The sequence below is a fragment of the Bufo bufo genome, chromosome 8, assembly GCF_905171765.1.
Source record: "Bufo bufo chromosome 8, aBufBuf1.1, whole genome shotgun sequence".
NCBI lineage: Eukaryota > Metazoa > Chordata > Amphibia > Anura > Bufonidae > Bufo > Bufo bufo.
In genome coordinates, this window is record NC_053396.1 from 159,920,899 (window position 1) to 159,936,242 (window position 15,344).

The 15,344-nt window shown below is 44.8% G+C and overlaps 1 protein-coding gene across 1 annotated transcript in view; it reads right to left on the minus strand.

Annotated features, from left to right (window-relative positions):
• Positions 1-4,884: 4,884 nt before the first annotated feature.
• The window catches only part of LOC121009172 (adhesion G-protein coupled receptor G4-like), a 66,113-nt gene continuing 55,653 nt past the window's right edge, over positions 4,885-15,344 (minus strand). Inside the window, exons 16-17 of the mRNA XM_040442088.1 lie at positions 6,365-6,533; positions 4,885-5,079 (exon numbers count right to left, since the gene is read on the minus strand). Coding sequence (XP_040298022.1) covers positions 4,980-5,079; positions 6,365-6,533 — 269 coding nt within the window. The 3' untranslated portion in view covers positions 4,885-4,979. The remainder of the gene's footprint in view (positions 5,080-6,364; positions 6,534-15,344) is intronic.

Here is a 15,344-nt window from a genome sequence, read left to right on the forward strand (position 1 = left end):
CAGGAGAAGTTGAGGAATGTGTTTTGGGGTGTCTTTTTACATATACCCATGCTGGGTGGGATAAATATCTTGGTCAAATGCCAACTTTGTATAAAAAAATGGGAAAAGTTGTCTTTTGCCAAGATATTTCTCTCACCCAGCATGGGTATATGTAAAATGACACCCCAAAACACATTCCCCACCTTCTCCTGAGTACGGCAATACCAGATGTGTGACACTTTTTTGCAGCCTAGGTGGGCAAAGGGGCCCATATTCCAAAGAGCACCTTTCGGATTTCACAGGTCATTTGTTACAGAATTTGATTTCAAACTCCTTACCACACATTCGGGTCCCTAGAATGCCAGGGCAGTATAACTACCCCACAAGTGACCCCATTTTGGAAAGAAGACACCCCAAGGTATTCCGTGAGGGGCATGGCAAGTTCCTAGAATTTTTTATTTTTTGTCACAAGTTAGTGGAAAATGATGATTTTTTTTTTTTTTTTTTTTTTCATACAAAGTCTCATATTCCACTAACTTGTGACAAAAAATAAAAACTTCCATGAACTCACTATGCCCATCAGCGAATACCTTGGGGTCTCTTCTTTCCAAAATGGGGTCACTTGTGGGGTAGTTATACTGCCCTGGCATTCTAGGGGCCCGAATGTGTGGTAAGGAGTTTGAAATCAAATTCTGCAAAAAATGACCAGTGAAATCCGAAAGGTGCTCTTTGGAATATGGGCCCCTTTGCCCACCTAGGCTGCAAAAACGTGTCACACATCTGGTATCTCTGTATTCAGGAGAAGTTGAGGAATGTGTTTTGGGGTGTCTTTTTACATATACCCATGCTGGGTGAGATAAATATCTTGGTCAAATGCCAACTTTGTATAAAAAAAATGGGAAAAGTTGTCTTTTGCCAAGATATTTCTCTCACCCAGCATGGGTATATGTAAAATGACACCCCAAAACACATTCCCCACCTTCTCCTGAGTACGGGGATACCAGATGTGTGACACGTTTTTGCAGCCTAGGTGGGCAAAGGGGCCCATATTCCAAAGAGCACCTTTCGGATTTCACAGGTCATTTTTTACAGAATTTGATTTCAAACTCCTTACCACACATTTGGGCCCCTAGAATGCCAGGGCAGTATAACTACCCCACAAGTGACCCCATTTTGGAAAGAAGAGACCCCAAGGTATTCGCTGATGGGCATAGTGAGTTCATGGAAGTTTTTATTTTTTGTCACAAGTTAGTGGAATATGAGACTTTGTATGAAAAAAAAAAAAAAAAAAAAAATCATCATTTTCCACTAACTTGTGACAAAAAATAAAAAATTCTAGGAACTCGCCATGCCCCTCACGGAATACCTTGGGGTGTCTTCTTTCCAAAATGGGGTCACTTGTTGGGTAGTTATACTGCCCTGGCATTTTCCAGGGGCACTAATGTGTGGTAAGTAGGTAAATGACCTGTGAAATCCTAAAGGTGCTCTTTGGAATGTGGGCCCCTTTGCCCACCTAGGCTGCAAAAAAGTGTCACACATGTGGTATCGCCGTATTCAGGAGAAGTTGGGGAATGTGTTTTGGGGTGTCATTTTACATATACCCATGCTGGGTGAGAGAAATATCTTGGCAAAAGACAACTTTTCCCATTTTTTTATACAAAGTTGGCATTTGACCAAGATATTTCTCTCACCCAGCATGGGTATATGTAAAATGACACCCCAAAACACATTCCCCAACTTCTCCTGAGTACGGCGATACCAGATGTGTGACACTTTTTTGCAGCCTAGATGCGCAAAGGTGCCCAAATTCCTTTTAGGAGGGCATTTTTAGACATTTGGATACCAGACTTCTTCTCACGCTTTGGGGCCCCTAGAATGCCAGGGCAGTATAAATACCCCACATGTGACCCCATTTTGGAAAGAAGACACCCCAAGGTATTCAATGAGGGGCATGGCGAGTTCATAGAAATTTTTTTTTTTTGGCACAAGTTAGCGGAAATTGATATTTTTAATTTTTTTCTCACAAAGTCTCCCGTTCCGCTAACTTGGGACAAAAATTTCAATCTTTCATGGACTCAATATGCCCCTCACGGAATACCTGGGGGTGTCTTCTTTCCGAAATGGGGTCACATGTGGGGTATTTATACTGCCCTGGCATTCTAGGGGCCCTAAAGCGTGAGAAGAAGTCTGGAATATAAATGTCTAAAAAATTTTACGCATTTGGTTTCCGTGAGGGGTATGGTGAGTTCATGTGAGATTTTATTTTTTGACACAAGTTAGTGGAATATGAGACTTTGTAAGAAAAAAATAATAATAATTCCGCTAACTTGGGCCAAAAAAATGTCTGAATGGAGCCTTACAGGGGGGTGATCAATGACAGGGGGGTGATCAATGACAGGGGGGTGATCAATGACAGGGGGGGTGATCAATGACAGGGGGGTGATCAGGGAGTCTATATGGGGTGATCACCACAGTCATTGATCACGCCCCTGTAAGGCTTCATTCAGACGTCCGGATGCGTTTTGCGGATCCGATCCATCTATCAGTGCATCCGTAAAAATCATGCGGACGTCTGAATGGAGCTTTACAGGGGGGTAATCAATGACAGGGGGGTAATCAATGACAGGGGGGGTGATCAGGGAGTCTATATGGGGTGATCACCACAGTCATTGATCACGCCCCTGTAAGGCTTCATTCAGACGTCCGGATGCGTTTTGCGGATCCGATCCATCTATCAGTGCATCCGTAAAAATCATGCGGACATCTGAATGGAGCTTTACAGGGGGGTAATCACCACAGTCATTGATCATGCCCCTGTAAGGCTTCATTCAGACGTCCGGATGCGTTTTGCGGATCCGATCCATCTATCAGTGCATCCGTAAAAATCATGCGGACATCTGAATGGAGCTTTACAGGGGGGTGATCAGGGAGTCTATATGGGGTGATCACCACAGTCATTGATCATGCCCCTGTAAGGCTTCATTCAGACGTCCGGATGCGTTTTGCGGATCGGATCCATCTATCAGTGCATCCGTAAAAATCATGCGGACATCTGAATGGAGCTTTACAGGGGGGTGATCAGGGAGTCTATATGGGGTGATCACCACAGTCATTGATCACGCCCCTGTAAGGCTTCATTCAGACGTCCGGATGCGTTTTGCGGATCCGATCCATCTATCAGTGCATCCGTACAAATCATGCGGACGTCTGAATGGAGCTTTACAGGGGGGTAATCAATGACAGGGGGGTAATCAATGACAGGGGGGGTGATCAGGGAGTCTATATGGGGTGATCACCACAGTCATTGATCACGCCCCTGTAAGGCTTCATTCAGACGTCCGGATGCGTTTTGCGGATCCGATCCATCTATCAGTGCATCCGTAAAAATCATGCGGACATCTGAATGGAGCTTTACAGGGGGGTAATCACCACAGTCATTGATCATGCCCCTGTAAGGCTTCATTCAGACGTCCGGATGCGTTTTGCGGATCCGATCCATCTATCAGTGCATCCGTAAAAATCATGCGGACATCTGAATGGAGCTTTACAGGGGGGTGATCAGGGAGTCTATATGGGGTGATCACCACAGTCATTGATCATGCCCCTGTAAGGCTTCATTCAGACGTCCGGATGCGTTTTGCGGATCGGATCCATCTATCAGTGCATCCGTAAAAATCATGCGGACATCTGAATGGAGCTTTACAGGGGGGTGATCAGGGAGTCTATATGGGGTGATCACCACAGTCATTGATCATGCCCCTGTAAGGCTTCATTCAGACGTCCGGATGCGTTTTGCGGATCGGATCCATCTATCAGTGCATCCGTAAAAATCATGCGGACGTCTGAATGGAGCTTTACAGGGGGGTGATCAATGACAGGGGTGTAATCAATGACAGGGGGGTGATCAGGGAGTCTATATGGGGTGATCACCACAGTCATTGATCACGCCCCTGTAAGGCTTCATTCAGACGTCCGGATGCGTTTTGCGGATCCGATCCATCTATCAGTGGATCCGTAAAAATCATGCGGACGTCTGAATGGAGCTTTACAGGGGGGTAATCAATGACAGGGGGGTAATCAATGACAGGGGGGTAATCAGGGAGTCTATATGGGGTGATCAGGGGCTAATAAGGGGTTAATAAGTGACGGGGGGGGGGGGTGTAGTGTAGTGTAGTGGTGCTTGGTGCTACTTTACTGAGCTACCTGTGTCCTCTGGTGGTCGATCCAAACAAAGGGGACCACCAGAGGACCAGGTAGCAGGTATATTAGACGCTGTTATCAAAACAGCGTCTAATATACCTGTTAGGGGTTAAAAAAAACACATCTCCAGCCTGCCAGCGAACGATCGCCGCTGGCAGGCTGGAGATCAACTCTCTTACCTTCCGTTCCTGTGAGCGCGCGCGCCTGTGTGCGCGCGTTCACAGGAAATCTCGGCTCACGCGAGATGACGCCTATTGGCGTTAGTGTGACCTGGGAGCGCCGCAGAAATGACGCCTTTCGGCGTTAGCGTGGCGGGAAGTGGTTAAACAATAGGTCATTTTCTGATGACACATTTTCTGGTGACTCATCCATAAGCCAGAGCGGAGAGCAGCCACAAAGACCATCTCTCACTTTGGATGCGGAACGCCCATGCACTACATATTTTTCAGAGAGCAAAATGTAATGCAATTTCCCCTGTGGTCGTGCTGCAGGTGATCCCATTCTGCCAGTTTCACCTGCAGATTACAGCCGAATGTTGGGTGCCTTGAGATCAGCTTAATGTCAGGATACAGTAAGGGGCCGTCAACCTAATTTACTATCTTTCTGAAAATGGTCTAGTAGAATATCTAATATACAGTATATATAATACATAATTGGTAGTTATCTTTAGGATTCTAGAATATTATACCACGGTTTTCAGCCCACATATTCACAAATTATACATTTTATTTCTTCTATAACATTCAAATCAAAAGACCGCCTTGAAGCAGCAGTAAAAGTCCATCTTCTTTCAGTCCGTTTCATTGAGGGTCTAAATCCATGAACAATCTCTTGTTATTGGGGTAGACAGTTGCGTGATAGGAAGGTGCCGTGTGAGCTGAGCTGATAAATATTCCTCCTACACAAAGCAAGCAAAAGATCCAATTATTCAGGATGTTTATCTCACTCATGGCAGCAGAAGAACTGAAATATACATTTCTTTGAAGTCCTATGACAAGATCGCCAGACTAGTTACTTGTTAAGGAGACAGAATGATCGTTTTAAAAGATATCTCTACAAGCATTGGGGGGTTTATATTTATTCAGCTCAGTCCCCGAGCAATCCTCTTGTGTTAAGACTTCATATTCTATTTAGCCATTTCTAAGTTATCTTGATCTCCTCCATCGGTAAAGATACTCATAGCAATGGATAATGGGGACAATTACTGTGACCAAGGGCTCCCAGACTCCAAAAGACCCTCAAGGCCGTACAATTCTACATTCCATGGCAAGTCAGGTTTTACCCCTTACATGCTGGGTAACAGGCGTTGAGTACGGTAATAGCAGTTGTTAGTGATGTATCCATTTGAATAATTTGTTAGACCAAGATAAGTCAGAAATGAGTGGAAAATAGTCCATAATACCGAACATTTGAGGATTGTATACGATAGCATAATAATACATTTACACTAGTTAATGCATAATAGAATAGTACATAATACATTTGAGAATTGTATCTAAATAGTTTTTTTTTTTACTTTAAAGGGGTTGGCCCATCTTGTACATTGGGGGAATACAGTATCGCTAGCATATGCCCCCAATGTTTGATAGGTGCAGGTCCCACCTATACTTAGAACCCGCAAAGTGAAGGAGGGGGCACGTGCGGCCGCCCTCCATTCATTTATATGGGATTGCTGAAAACAGCCAATCAGCTTGCTCGGCTATTTTCAGAAGTCCCATTAAAAATGAATATGAAGTGCACTGTGCAAGCGCAGCCATCGCTCCATTCACTTCTGTTGGGCTAACGGAAATAGCCAAGCCAGAGCTCGGCTATATTCAGCAGTCCCATAGAAATGAATGGACGCCGGCCGCTCATGCACGATGCCCCCTCTTTCAATTTGCAGTCTCCGTTCTAAAGATAGGTGTGGGTCCTAGCAATATGCCCCCATTGTACTGCAATGACCGGGAATAGCGATTCCACCGATGACACAGTCAATATCAATCGCTTCATCTATGGGGTCAGACAGAGGGAGGGGGCTCCCTTTGCCTTCCAATTGAAGCCTCAGGGGCAACATCGTGGGGCTCCAATTGGTTGCCACTACAACCTGGAGCCTTGGAAAATCCATGCCTACATTAAGAAGCCAGTCACAACTTTTGAGCTCCTCATGGGTGGATTCAGCACCGATGCAAATTTTGCCACCAACTCACCATTTACAAAGCTCCTCCCGTACAATGCATCTCTAGATAAGCTGGATAGACTGGATGCATTAGAAGTAGAAGCAGTGTTGTTAGACCTCGTTGACTGGTAAGAATCAGATGGTGATAAGTGTACGCCGCAGTTATATTTTGCATCCACATTGCTCAGTCTGCTCCAGTCTGAAAAAGAAAAGAGAGTGTAAAGTATATTTAACAATGTATAGAATCAGGTCATAGCCCTATTCCATAATGTAAGGAAAATTCACTATTTTTATGGCCAAAAACCACTGACAGAAACTGACCACCAAACATATATAACTATTTCATTGGAATGATATATGGAAGTGGTATGTCACTTTTAGGGTTCAGACCTGGTGGAATATTTCCGCTGCGGATCTTGCTGCAAATCCTTGGTGATTGTGCGCCAAAATGTATATATATTACTTGAGGATTCATATATATTCGTCAGATCTGAATTAGCCCAAGTAGAGAGTTGCCATCAAAGAGGCACTCTATTACTACATTTTCCCTGTAATGATGCTGCAGGGGAATTGTATGGCCAGCAAGAACAGCTCACCACCAACAGTTTTTAGTAATGAACCAGCGAACATCAGGTGATCACCAAGTTGCCTGTAACTTGAAATGGGGTTGTGTCATGTGAGACAATAGAGCACCTATCATAGAGGCAGACCGCATGTCTGCTATTGGGTTTTGAGGGGGGGGGCCCAGCGCTGAACTGCATTTCCTTCTCCTGAAATAGCTTTACTGCATTTTCCATCAGCTTCCACCAGGGTGAGCTCAGTGCAAATAGATCATTTACAGCTTCCAGTAAAGTCAATGGTAACTGTATGAATTTCTATGCACTGAACTCCCCCTAGTGGTGACTTTACATAATATTCTGTGCGAAGGAGAGCACTTTTGTAAGTGTATTTATGCCGGTTGTCTGGTGTAAATCCATTAACAAATATGGTGTTCAGAATGAGCGCAGTACTTATCATGAACCCGCTCTACATTTTCCAACATAGAGGTCGGATCAGGTGGGTGAGGCATAGAACAATTTAGTTTTATTACAATTTTCGTTTTCTGTATTAAAAATGTTTTCTTTTTTTAAATAATATTTTTTTTTTAAATTCTTCAGCATTCTGGAGAGTCACACTTTTTATTCTGCGATGCCTGGGATTGTTTTGTGCAAGCATACTAAGAAACCTGGCGGGGCAGGGGGGCCCCTACTGAGCAGTGCAGCGACTTTCATGCTCTTCACTGTTATTACTTCAGTACAACGTTCCCTGCATTGTGTTTGTCTTCTGCCATACTGATTTGTCATCTTCTGTAAAATGAAATGTTTTTATCCTGGTTCCATTGAAAGACAGCACCCACCCAACTGCCTACTCCTTCAGACTGATGCCACACACACAGGCAGTAACATCACAAGCCCCGGAGCCCCCTATACGAATACTCTGAGCGCTGAAACACCTGCTCCTCACTGTTATCCTCTATCCAATATACTATCATTGCTTCACTTTCATGCTCTGTAACGACTGTCAAGCATGTATGCTGTAGTGCAGCACCGAACTATAGTGCTGGCAATGTGTAGAATTATATAAGACCATCTCCTGTGTGCTGTGAGGGAAAGTGACCAGAAAATGACCACCTTCTGCAAGAAATGAGTGTAGAACATGAAAAGCTTATTTTTGACTCAAATGTGTTTCATGTGTCTTTACCTAATACATAGAGATACATGCCAGGACCAATGCAAACAGTGATGTCTGATTGGCTGCTATGGGCAACTAAGCCAGTTCTGCTTTACACCAGTTTGATAAATTACCCCAAATGTTCCTATAATGTCCACAGCAGCTATAATGTCCCCTAGAGTGCCCCGAGTAATAATACCACACTCTATTGTGCTCCAGGCAATAATCCCTGTATAGTGTCCCCAAAAATAGTAGAATTGCCCCTACAGTGCCTCCCCAATAGCAACACCCCCATATAGTAATTTCTACCACACTGCCCCATATAGTAATCCCCCCATAGTAATTTGCCCCACACAGTAATTTCCCCCAAACTGCCCTTATATAGTCGTTTGCCCCCACACAGTAATTTCCCCTACATAGTAATTTGCCCCACACTGCCCCTACATAGTAATTTCCACCACACTGCCCCACATAGTAATTTCCACCACACTGCCCCCACATAGTAATTTGCCCCCACACTGCCCCACATAGTAATTTGCCCCCACATGGAAATTTCCCCACACTGTCCCCACATAGCAATTTCCCCCACACTGCCCCCACACAATAGTTTCCCCCACACTGCCCCCACATAGTAATTTGCCCCCACACTGCCCCATATAGTAATTTGCCCCCACACTGCCCCATATAGTAATTTGCCCCCACATAATAGTCCCTCCCATAATAATTTGCCCCCACATAGTAATTTGCCCCCACACTGCCCCATATAGTAATTTGCCCCCACATAGTAGTCCCTCCCATAATAATTTGCCCCCACATAGTAATTTGCCCCCACATAGTAGTCCCTCCCATAATAATTTGGCCCCACACACCCCCATATAGTAATTTGCCCCCACATAGTCCCCCCCATAATTATTTGCCCCCACATAGTAATTTGCCCCCACACTGCCCCATATAGTAATTTGCCCCCACATAGTAGTACCTCCCATAATAATTTGCCCCCACATAGTAATTTGTCCCCACTTAGTATTCCCTCCCATAATAATTTGGCCCCACACAGCCCCCACATTCCCCCCCCCCCCATGTACTCGATGTCTCTTCCCTAATATGTCCTCCTGTGTGCCCTCCCCCCCACATGGCCCCCAAAGTAGGCACATAAAATAAAAAAATGAAAAATGAAAAAAAATGAAAAGCTAAATACTCACCTATGTCCAGGACCAGGCGCTTGCTCGCAGAGGAAGGCGGGATGAGGCAGGCGTGCACACGTCACAGTGCTGCGTCCCGGCACAGGCGCGCAATGACGTCATCACGCACGCCTGCGTCAGGATTTCCCTACCACATAGGCCTGAAGCCTATGGCGGTGATTGGCGACGGGACAGGGAGCTATGCGCTCCTGTGCCCTGCCGCAGTTTGCGGGCATTCGGGTTGGCGTTGGGCCCCCCAGCGGTGCTGGGCCCGGGGCTGCCGACCCGAACGTCCCTATTGTAATCCGGCACTGATGCCAAGGTATGAGGAGCAGGAGAGCGTTTTCCTCCTGTGGTCCTCTTAGTTCCTTTCATCCTACAACCAGAGGATAGAGTTTCGTCCCTGGAAGAAATCCAAGCAGAGGGACATTGGTGATAACAGCCACTACCTAAGGCTTAACGGGCACCTTTGCACATGGTGGAGGACAATCTAGCTACAGGCAGTCTCACCCTAAAGTATAGAAGACAGATTTTTTTATTTTTTTTAGTATACAAGACAAATTACATACAGGGTAGCCATTTGTTATCAACAACCAACTACCCCGTAAAGGTAGGCAAAACCCTGACACATTTATACATAGTACTATAAATTCCAAATTTATAAACACAGCATACAGTTATACCACCCCCCCTCCCCCCTCCCAATTGGCTGTCGTCACACCTGCTCAATCTTATATACCCATACTAGCGGTATTAATTATAACTAAACAGTCATGCGTGTCGCTCTCCGTTTCCTTTCAATATCCTCAAACATTCTAATTTGTTGAAGGTACAGAATCCATTCATTTATCGAGGGCGGGGAGGCAGAGCCCCAGTGTTTGACTAACATAACTTTTGCCACCATCAGGCCCCTCATCCAAATCTGTCTGACCCGAACCGGGATTTCCATTTCTGGAGCAAAGTATCTCAATATCACCGTCAACACCCCAGGGTTAAACGTCATAGCCGACTCCTGCTCCCAATAGTTTTGTAGTTTACTACAATTCCAAAGTAGATGAGCGAAGTCCGCATTCACATATCTGCATTTGGGGCAGCAACAGTCCCGGTCTTTATTTTGGGGAAATTTAGCCTGCATTTTTGGCGTATAATACAGTCGGTGAAGGATCTTAAATTGGATCAATCTATGAGCATTGGAAACTGTAGCTTTCCTTACATTCCTGTAGATATTAGTCCACCGTAGTGGGGAGCAGTGCAGCTCTTGCTCCCATTTACTAGGGCTCTGTATCACAGAGTTTACCGTATAATCTAGATATCTTAACCTTCCCTTCCTTCTGGGCGTAACAATAATCAAAAAATAAATTCTCTCGTGGAAAAATATAGCCTTTATTTCTAGAGGCTTCAAATGTGTGTTTTAAATGTGCATATATAAACAAGTCTAATGGTGAACTATCAGTCAAATTAAGTTCTCTAAAGGATTTAAAATGTCCCCCATAAAACAAGTGACACACATTTATGACTCCCTTACGTAACCAATACACAAAATCTGTAATTTTGAAGAATTCCACCAGAACCCTGTTCTCCCACACAGGGGAAAAGGTAAAAGGACAAGAAACTTTAAGAATCTCCTTAAGCTTATTCCAAGCCCTCTGTAGGGAGCAAGGGATCGGCAAAGACTTCCTCAATCCCATATACCCCGACTCCAAGCATGTAAAAATATTCTCTATTGGTTTATCCATAACCTTTGTCAAATATTGTGCGAGTGAATTCTCTTTATAGTTACAACAACGCTGAATCTGTGCACATAAATAATATCCTTGAAAGAAAGGAAACGACAGGCCACCATCTAACTCCGACAACCATAAATATTGCTGCTTTATACGCACCCTCTTCCTTCCCCAAATTAGATCATTGATAAGAGTCTCCAATCTATGAAAAAAGATGTCATCGATCCAAACAGGGGAAGCACACAACGGGTACATCACAATGGCCAAAATAATCATTTTGACCAATGCTATTCGATCTGTCTGTGCCAATATCAGTTTTTGCCAAGCGCATATTTTGGACTTAACTTTATTCAAAACCGGCGCCAAATTGAGCTCATAAAATCTGTTTATGGGACCCCAATTCTGACCCCCAAATAATCCAAGGTATCATTAGGGGCCAGAACACTAACTCCACTCCCCACTTCTACGGCCTTACGGTTCAGCGGGAGGAGCGACTTAGTCCAGTTGATCAAATAGCCTGAGAGTTTATCAAAATCCTCTATTACTTCTATCACATAAGGAAGGGTTTTCCATTCCTGATCCAGGAACAGAATAACATCATCGGCATATAGACTTATTTTATCGCTCACTCCCGCCACCCCAAAGCCGTCTATACACTTATCTATTCGAATCTTACAGGCCAACGGTTCGATAAATAGGGCGAAAAGAAGGGGGGACAGGGGGCATCCCTGTCTCATCCCTCGCCGCATCGTAACGGGAGAAGATCTACTACCATTAATATTGATACATGCCACCGGCTGTTCATATAGCATTTGGGTCCTTTCCATGAACGTATTCCCAAAACCAAGTTGAGACATGGTAGCCCACAAAAAAGGCCACTCCATCCTGTCAAACGCCTTTGTGGCATCTAAAGACAGGATGAAGTGGTCTATACTACCCCCGACAGAAAGATTCAAATACACCCTATATAAGCTCATCTGTATTTGTCGACCCGGAATAAAACCCGTCTGGTTGGGGTGTACCAAAGAGGCTATAACCCTCTTCAAGCGATTAGCCAATATTTTAGCAAATATCTTATAGTCCGTATTTAAAAGCGATATGGGTCTATATGACCCCATATCGCCTGTGTCTTTATCCTTTTTTAGCACCAGGGTAATCACTGCCTCTCTAAATAAAGGAGGTAAAGAGCCATATAAACAGGATTCATTCAAGACCCGCAGAAGAATCGGGAGGAGCGATTTAGCATGATACCTGTACAATTCAAATGGGAGGCCGTCTGGACCAGGGGGTGAATTATACTTTAGGGATTGGAGTGTCGATTGCAGCTCCTCCAAAAGTATAGGGCAATCCAACATCTCTCTATCCTGTTCGGCTAGCTGAGGGAGATCCAATTGTTGTAAATATTGGTCCATATCATTGCGACTACACCTAGAATCAGACTTATAGAGAGTGGAATAATATTTCACAAATTCCTCCCTTATCTCCTCTGAGGACCTCACCCCATTTCCTTGTGCGTTCTTAATTTCCCTTATGGTAGTGGGCTCTCGCTGATTAGCTACTAATCGTGCAAGAAACTTGCCCGTTTTACCCGATTCACAAAAGCTATTTTGACCTTGGAAAAGAAGCTTATGTTGTGCTTTACTATACAAAAGGGTCTTGAGCTGTAGATTAGCCTCTTTTAACTCACTTATATTTTGCGCATTATGGCGGACAATTAATGAAGCACGTAGACTCCTAATTAACTCTGTCAGCTGTTGTTCCCTTTAACGCCATTCAAACCTACGCCTATTGATTTTAGTAAAGTATAGGCCCCTTATATGGGCCTTCAATGCATCCCACACATGCATTGAAGGCCCATATAAGGGGCCTATACTTTACTAAAATCAATAGGCGTAGGTTTGAATGGCGTTAAAGGGAACAACAGCTGACAGAGTTAATTAGGAGTCTACGTGCTTCATTAATTGTCCGCCAAGTGTATATGTGTTGAGCCTACATTAAAGCCCCAAAATTCCTGTATATCCTGGTCAATTCGGCATTGCTCCCCTATCACATCGAACCAGTGCGAATTCAATTTGAAGGTTCTGCCCGAAGCTGGAGCCTCTGCCCCCCTCAACACGATCAGGACTGGGGAGTGATCTGAAATTCCATGAGGCTCGTACTTCATTTTCAGTGCCTGATGACTCAGATCATGGCTTGCAAGAGCCAAGTCAACACGGGACATTGACCCATATGACTGGCTAAAGCAAGAGAAGATTTTCTTATTGCCATAGAGGTGGCGCCAGATATCCACCAGCGCCAGTTCCTGGCAAATACTACTTAGAGGCAATCCCGTCCGGCCCTGTCCAGAAGAGGCGGAGAACCGATCCAACTCAGGGTCAAGAACTGCGTTAAAATCTCCTACCACTAATAATGCGCATTGATTTTTTGTGGCTATATATTTGGCTAATTGAGAGAAGACAGTTGATTTGTATGGTGGAGGAATATAAATAGATGCCAATATCATCTCCTGCCCTCTCCAAAAGCCATGAAGGAATACAAATCTCCCTTCTTTGTCTATCATATTATCTACAGGTTGAAACTCAATCCCACGGTGAATATAAACGCTGACACCTCTTGCACAGGACGAATAATAAGGGTGGTACTCAAAAGAAGCCCATTTCCTTTTCAGTGTATAGAGCCTATCTGCTGTTGGGTGGGTCTCCAATAAAACCACAATAGCCGGCAAATGACGAACCACAAGATCAAACACCACCGTCCTCTTCACTCTGTCTCCCAGCCCTCTCACATTCCAGAATAGAATATTACCTGGCATAGGCTATATATATAGATGCGACTCCCAGCCCCCTATCTAATAGAGAGGCACGCAGACCTACAAAGAAAGTGACGACAGCCAATCCCTCCCTTAGACCCCCCCCAAACCTCCCCCCAACATGATTGACAGGGTATTTCGTACTACCCATCAACCTCTTACCTACCACCAAACCTCCCCCCCACCATCTCCCCTCTTATCCTCCCTCCTCCCCACCTCTACATACTCTTTCATAAGCCCATTGAGTCCAACCATTGCACTGCATCCGTCTGTGTGGAAAAAAAACGAACAGAATCATTATGTACCACCCTCAATTTGGCGGGGTATAACATGGAATACTTAATCTTAGCTGCAGCCAGTCTTTTTTTCACATCTAAGAACGTTCTTTTTTTAATTTGGGTCTCTCGCAAAAAATCTGGGAATATTGATATTAAATTACCATCAAAATGTATATCTGCTGCTTCTCTTTTACGTCTAAGTACACAGTCCCTATCCTTTGAACAAACAAATTTTGCTAGGATTGACCTAGGGGGTGCCACAGGGATTCTGTGGGCCCTTTCCACACAAAAGGTGGATGCGTCATAATCAGGACCTAAATTTTCCACCAGCCATTTTTGAATAAAATTCGAGGGATTATCCTGTTCTGCCCCTTCTGGGAACCCTACCAGCCGCAAGTTATATCTGCGTGACCTATCCTCCAACTCTGCCACTTTCTTTCTAAGCCAAGAACGATCTTCATCTACTTCTTCTAATCTCTTTTTTAATACATCGTTCTCTGAAGTGATAGAGCTGACTGCGGATTCCAATTCCTTCACCTTTAATCTCAGCTTTGTCATTTCATCTCTAATAATCGTGACATCTCCTTGTAAAACTGAGAGGGAGAAGGTCAACTCTGCAACTGAGGTGCTAGTAGCGTTTACAACACCCAGTATATCCGCTCCACAAACGACTCCGGAGCGAAGAAAGGACCCCGCAACACCACACGCCGGGAGCACCGATCCGCTGCCGTCTCCAATCACCACCTGAAGGTAAGTACCCGTGGCACAGCCTCCTCTTACTCCAACCCGGAGCAGCTACTTCATCAACAAGAGCCGCGTCCCGATGTCTCAGGACGCATACCCACTCCAGCACACCAGTCAGCCCCTCTATACTCCACCAGCATCAGGCGGCAGGTCACAGGAGCTCACGGCCGATCACATCCGGGCACGGCGAATCACGGCAGGGCTAAGGTCGGCATTTTTGGACGCTCAATATCAAGGCGCGGGGCAGGGAGAGAGGGGAGAGGGCGGCAGGAGGAGGAGCGCGGCACACCTACGTCATGCCGCTTCCGATCACTGTGTATAGAAGACAGATTAGCTACCTGTTCAAGGGCTTGGAAGATACAGAAATTATAGGACTAAGCATACCCGAAAAGAGTACTACTGAACCACAGCCTGAGTCAGGACCTAGCCAAAACCTATTAACAGTGGATCAACAGAATTCCTCAAAATACCAAGAGACTGTATTCTGTCTGGATGTTCATGCTGCAACTTAAACCAGCTACAGTAAAAGTTGTGAGTTGTATCCTACCACTGTCTACCTCATTC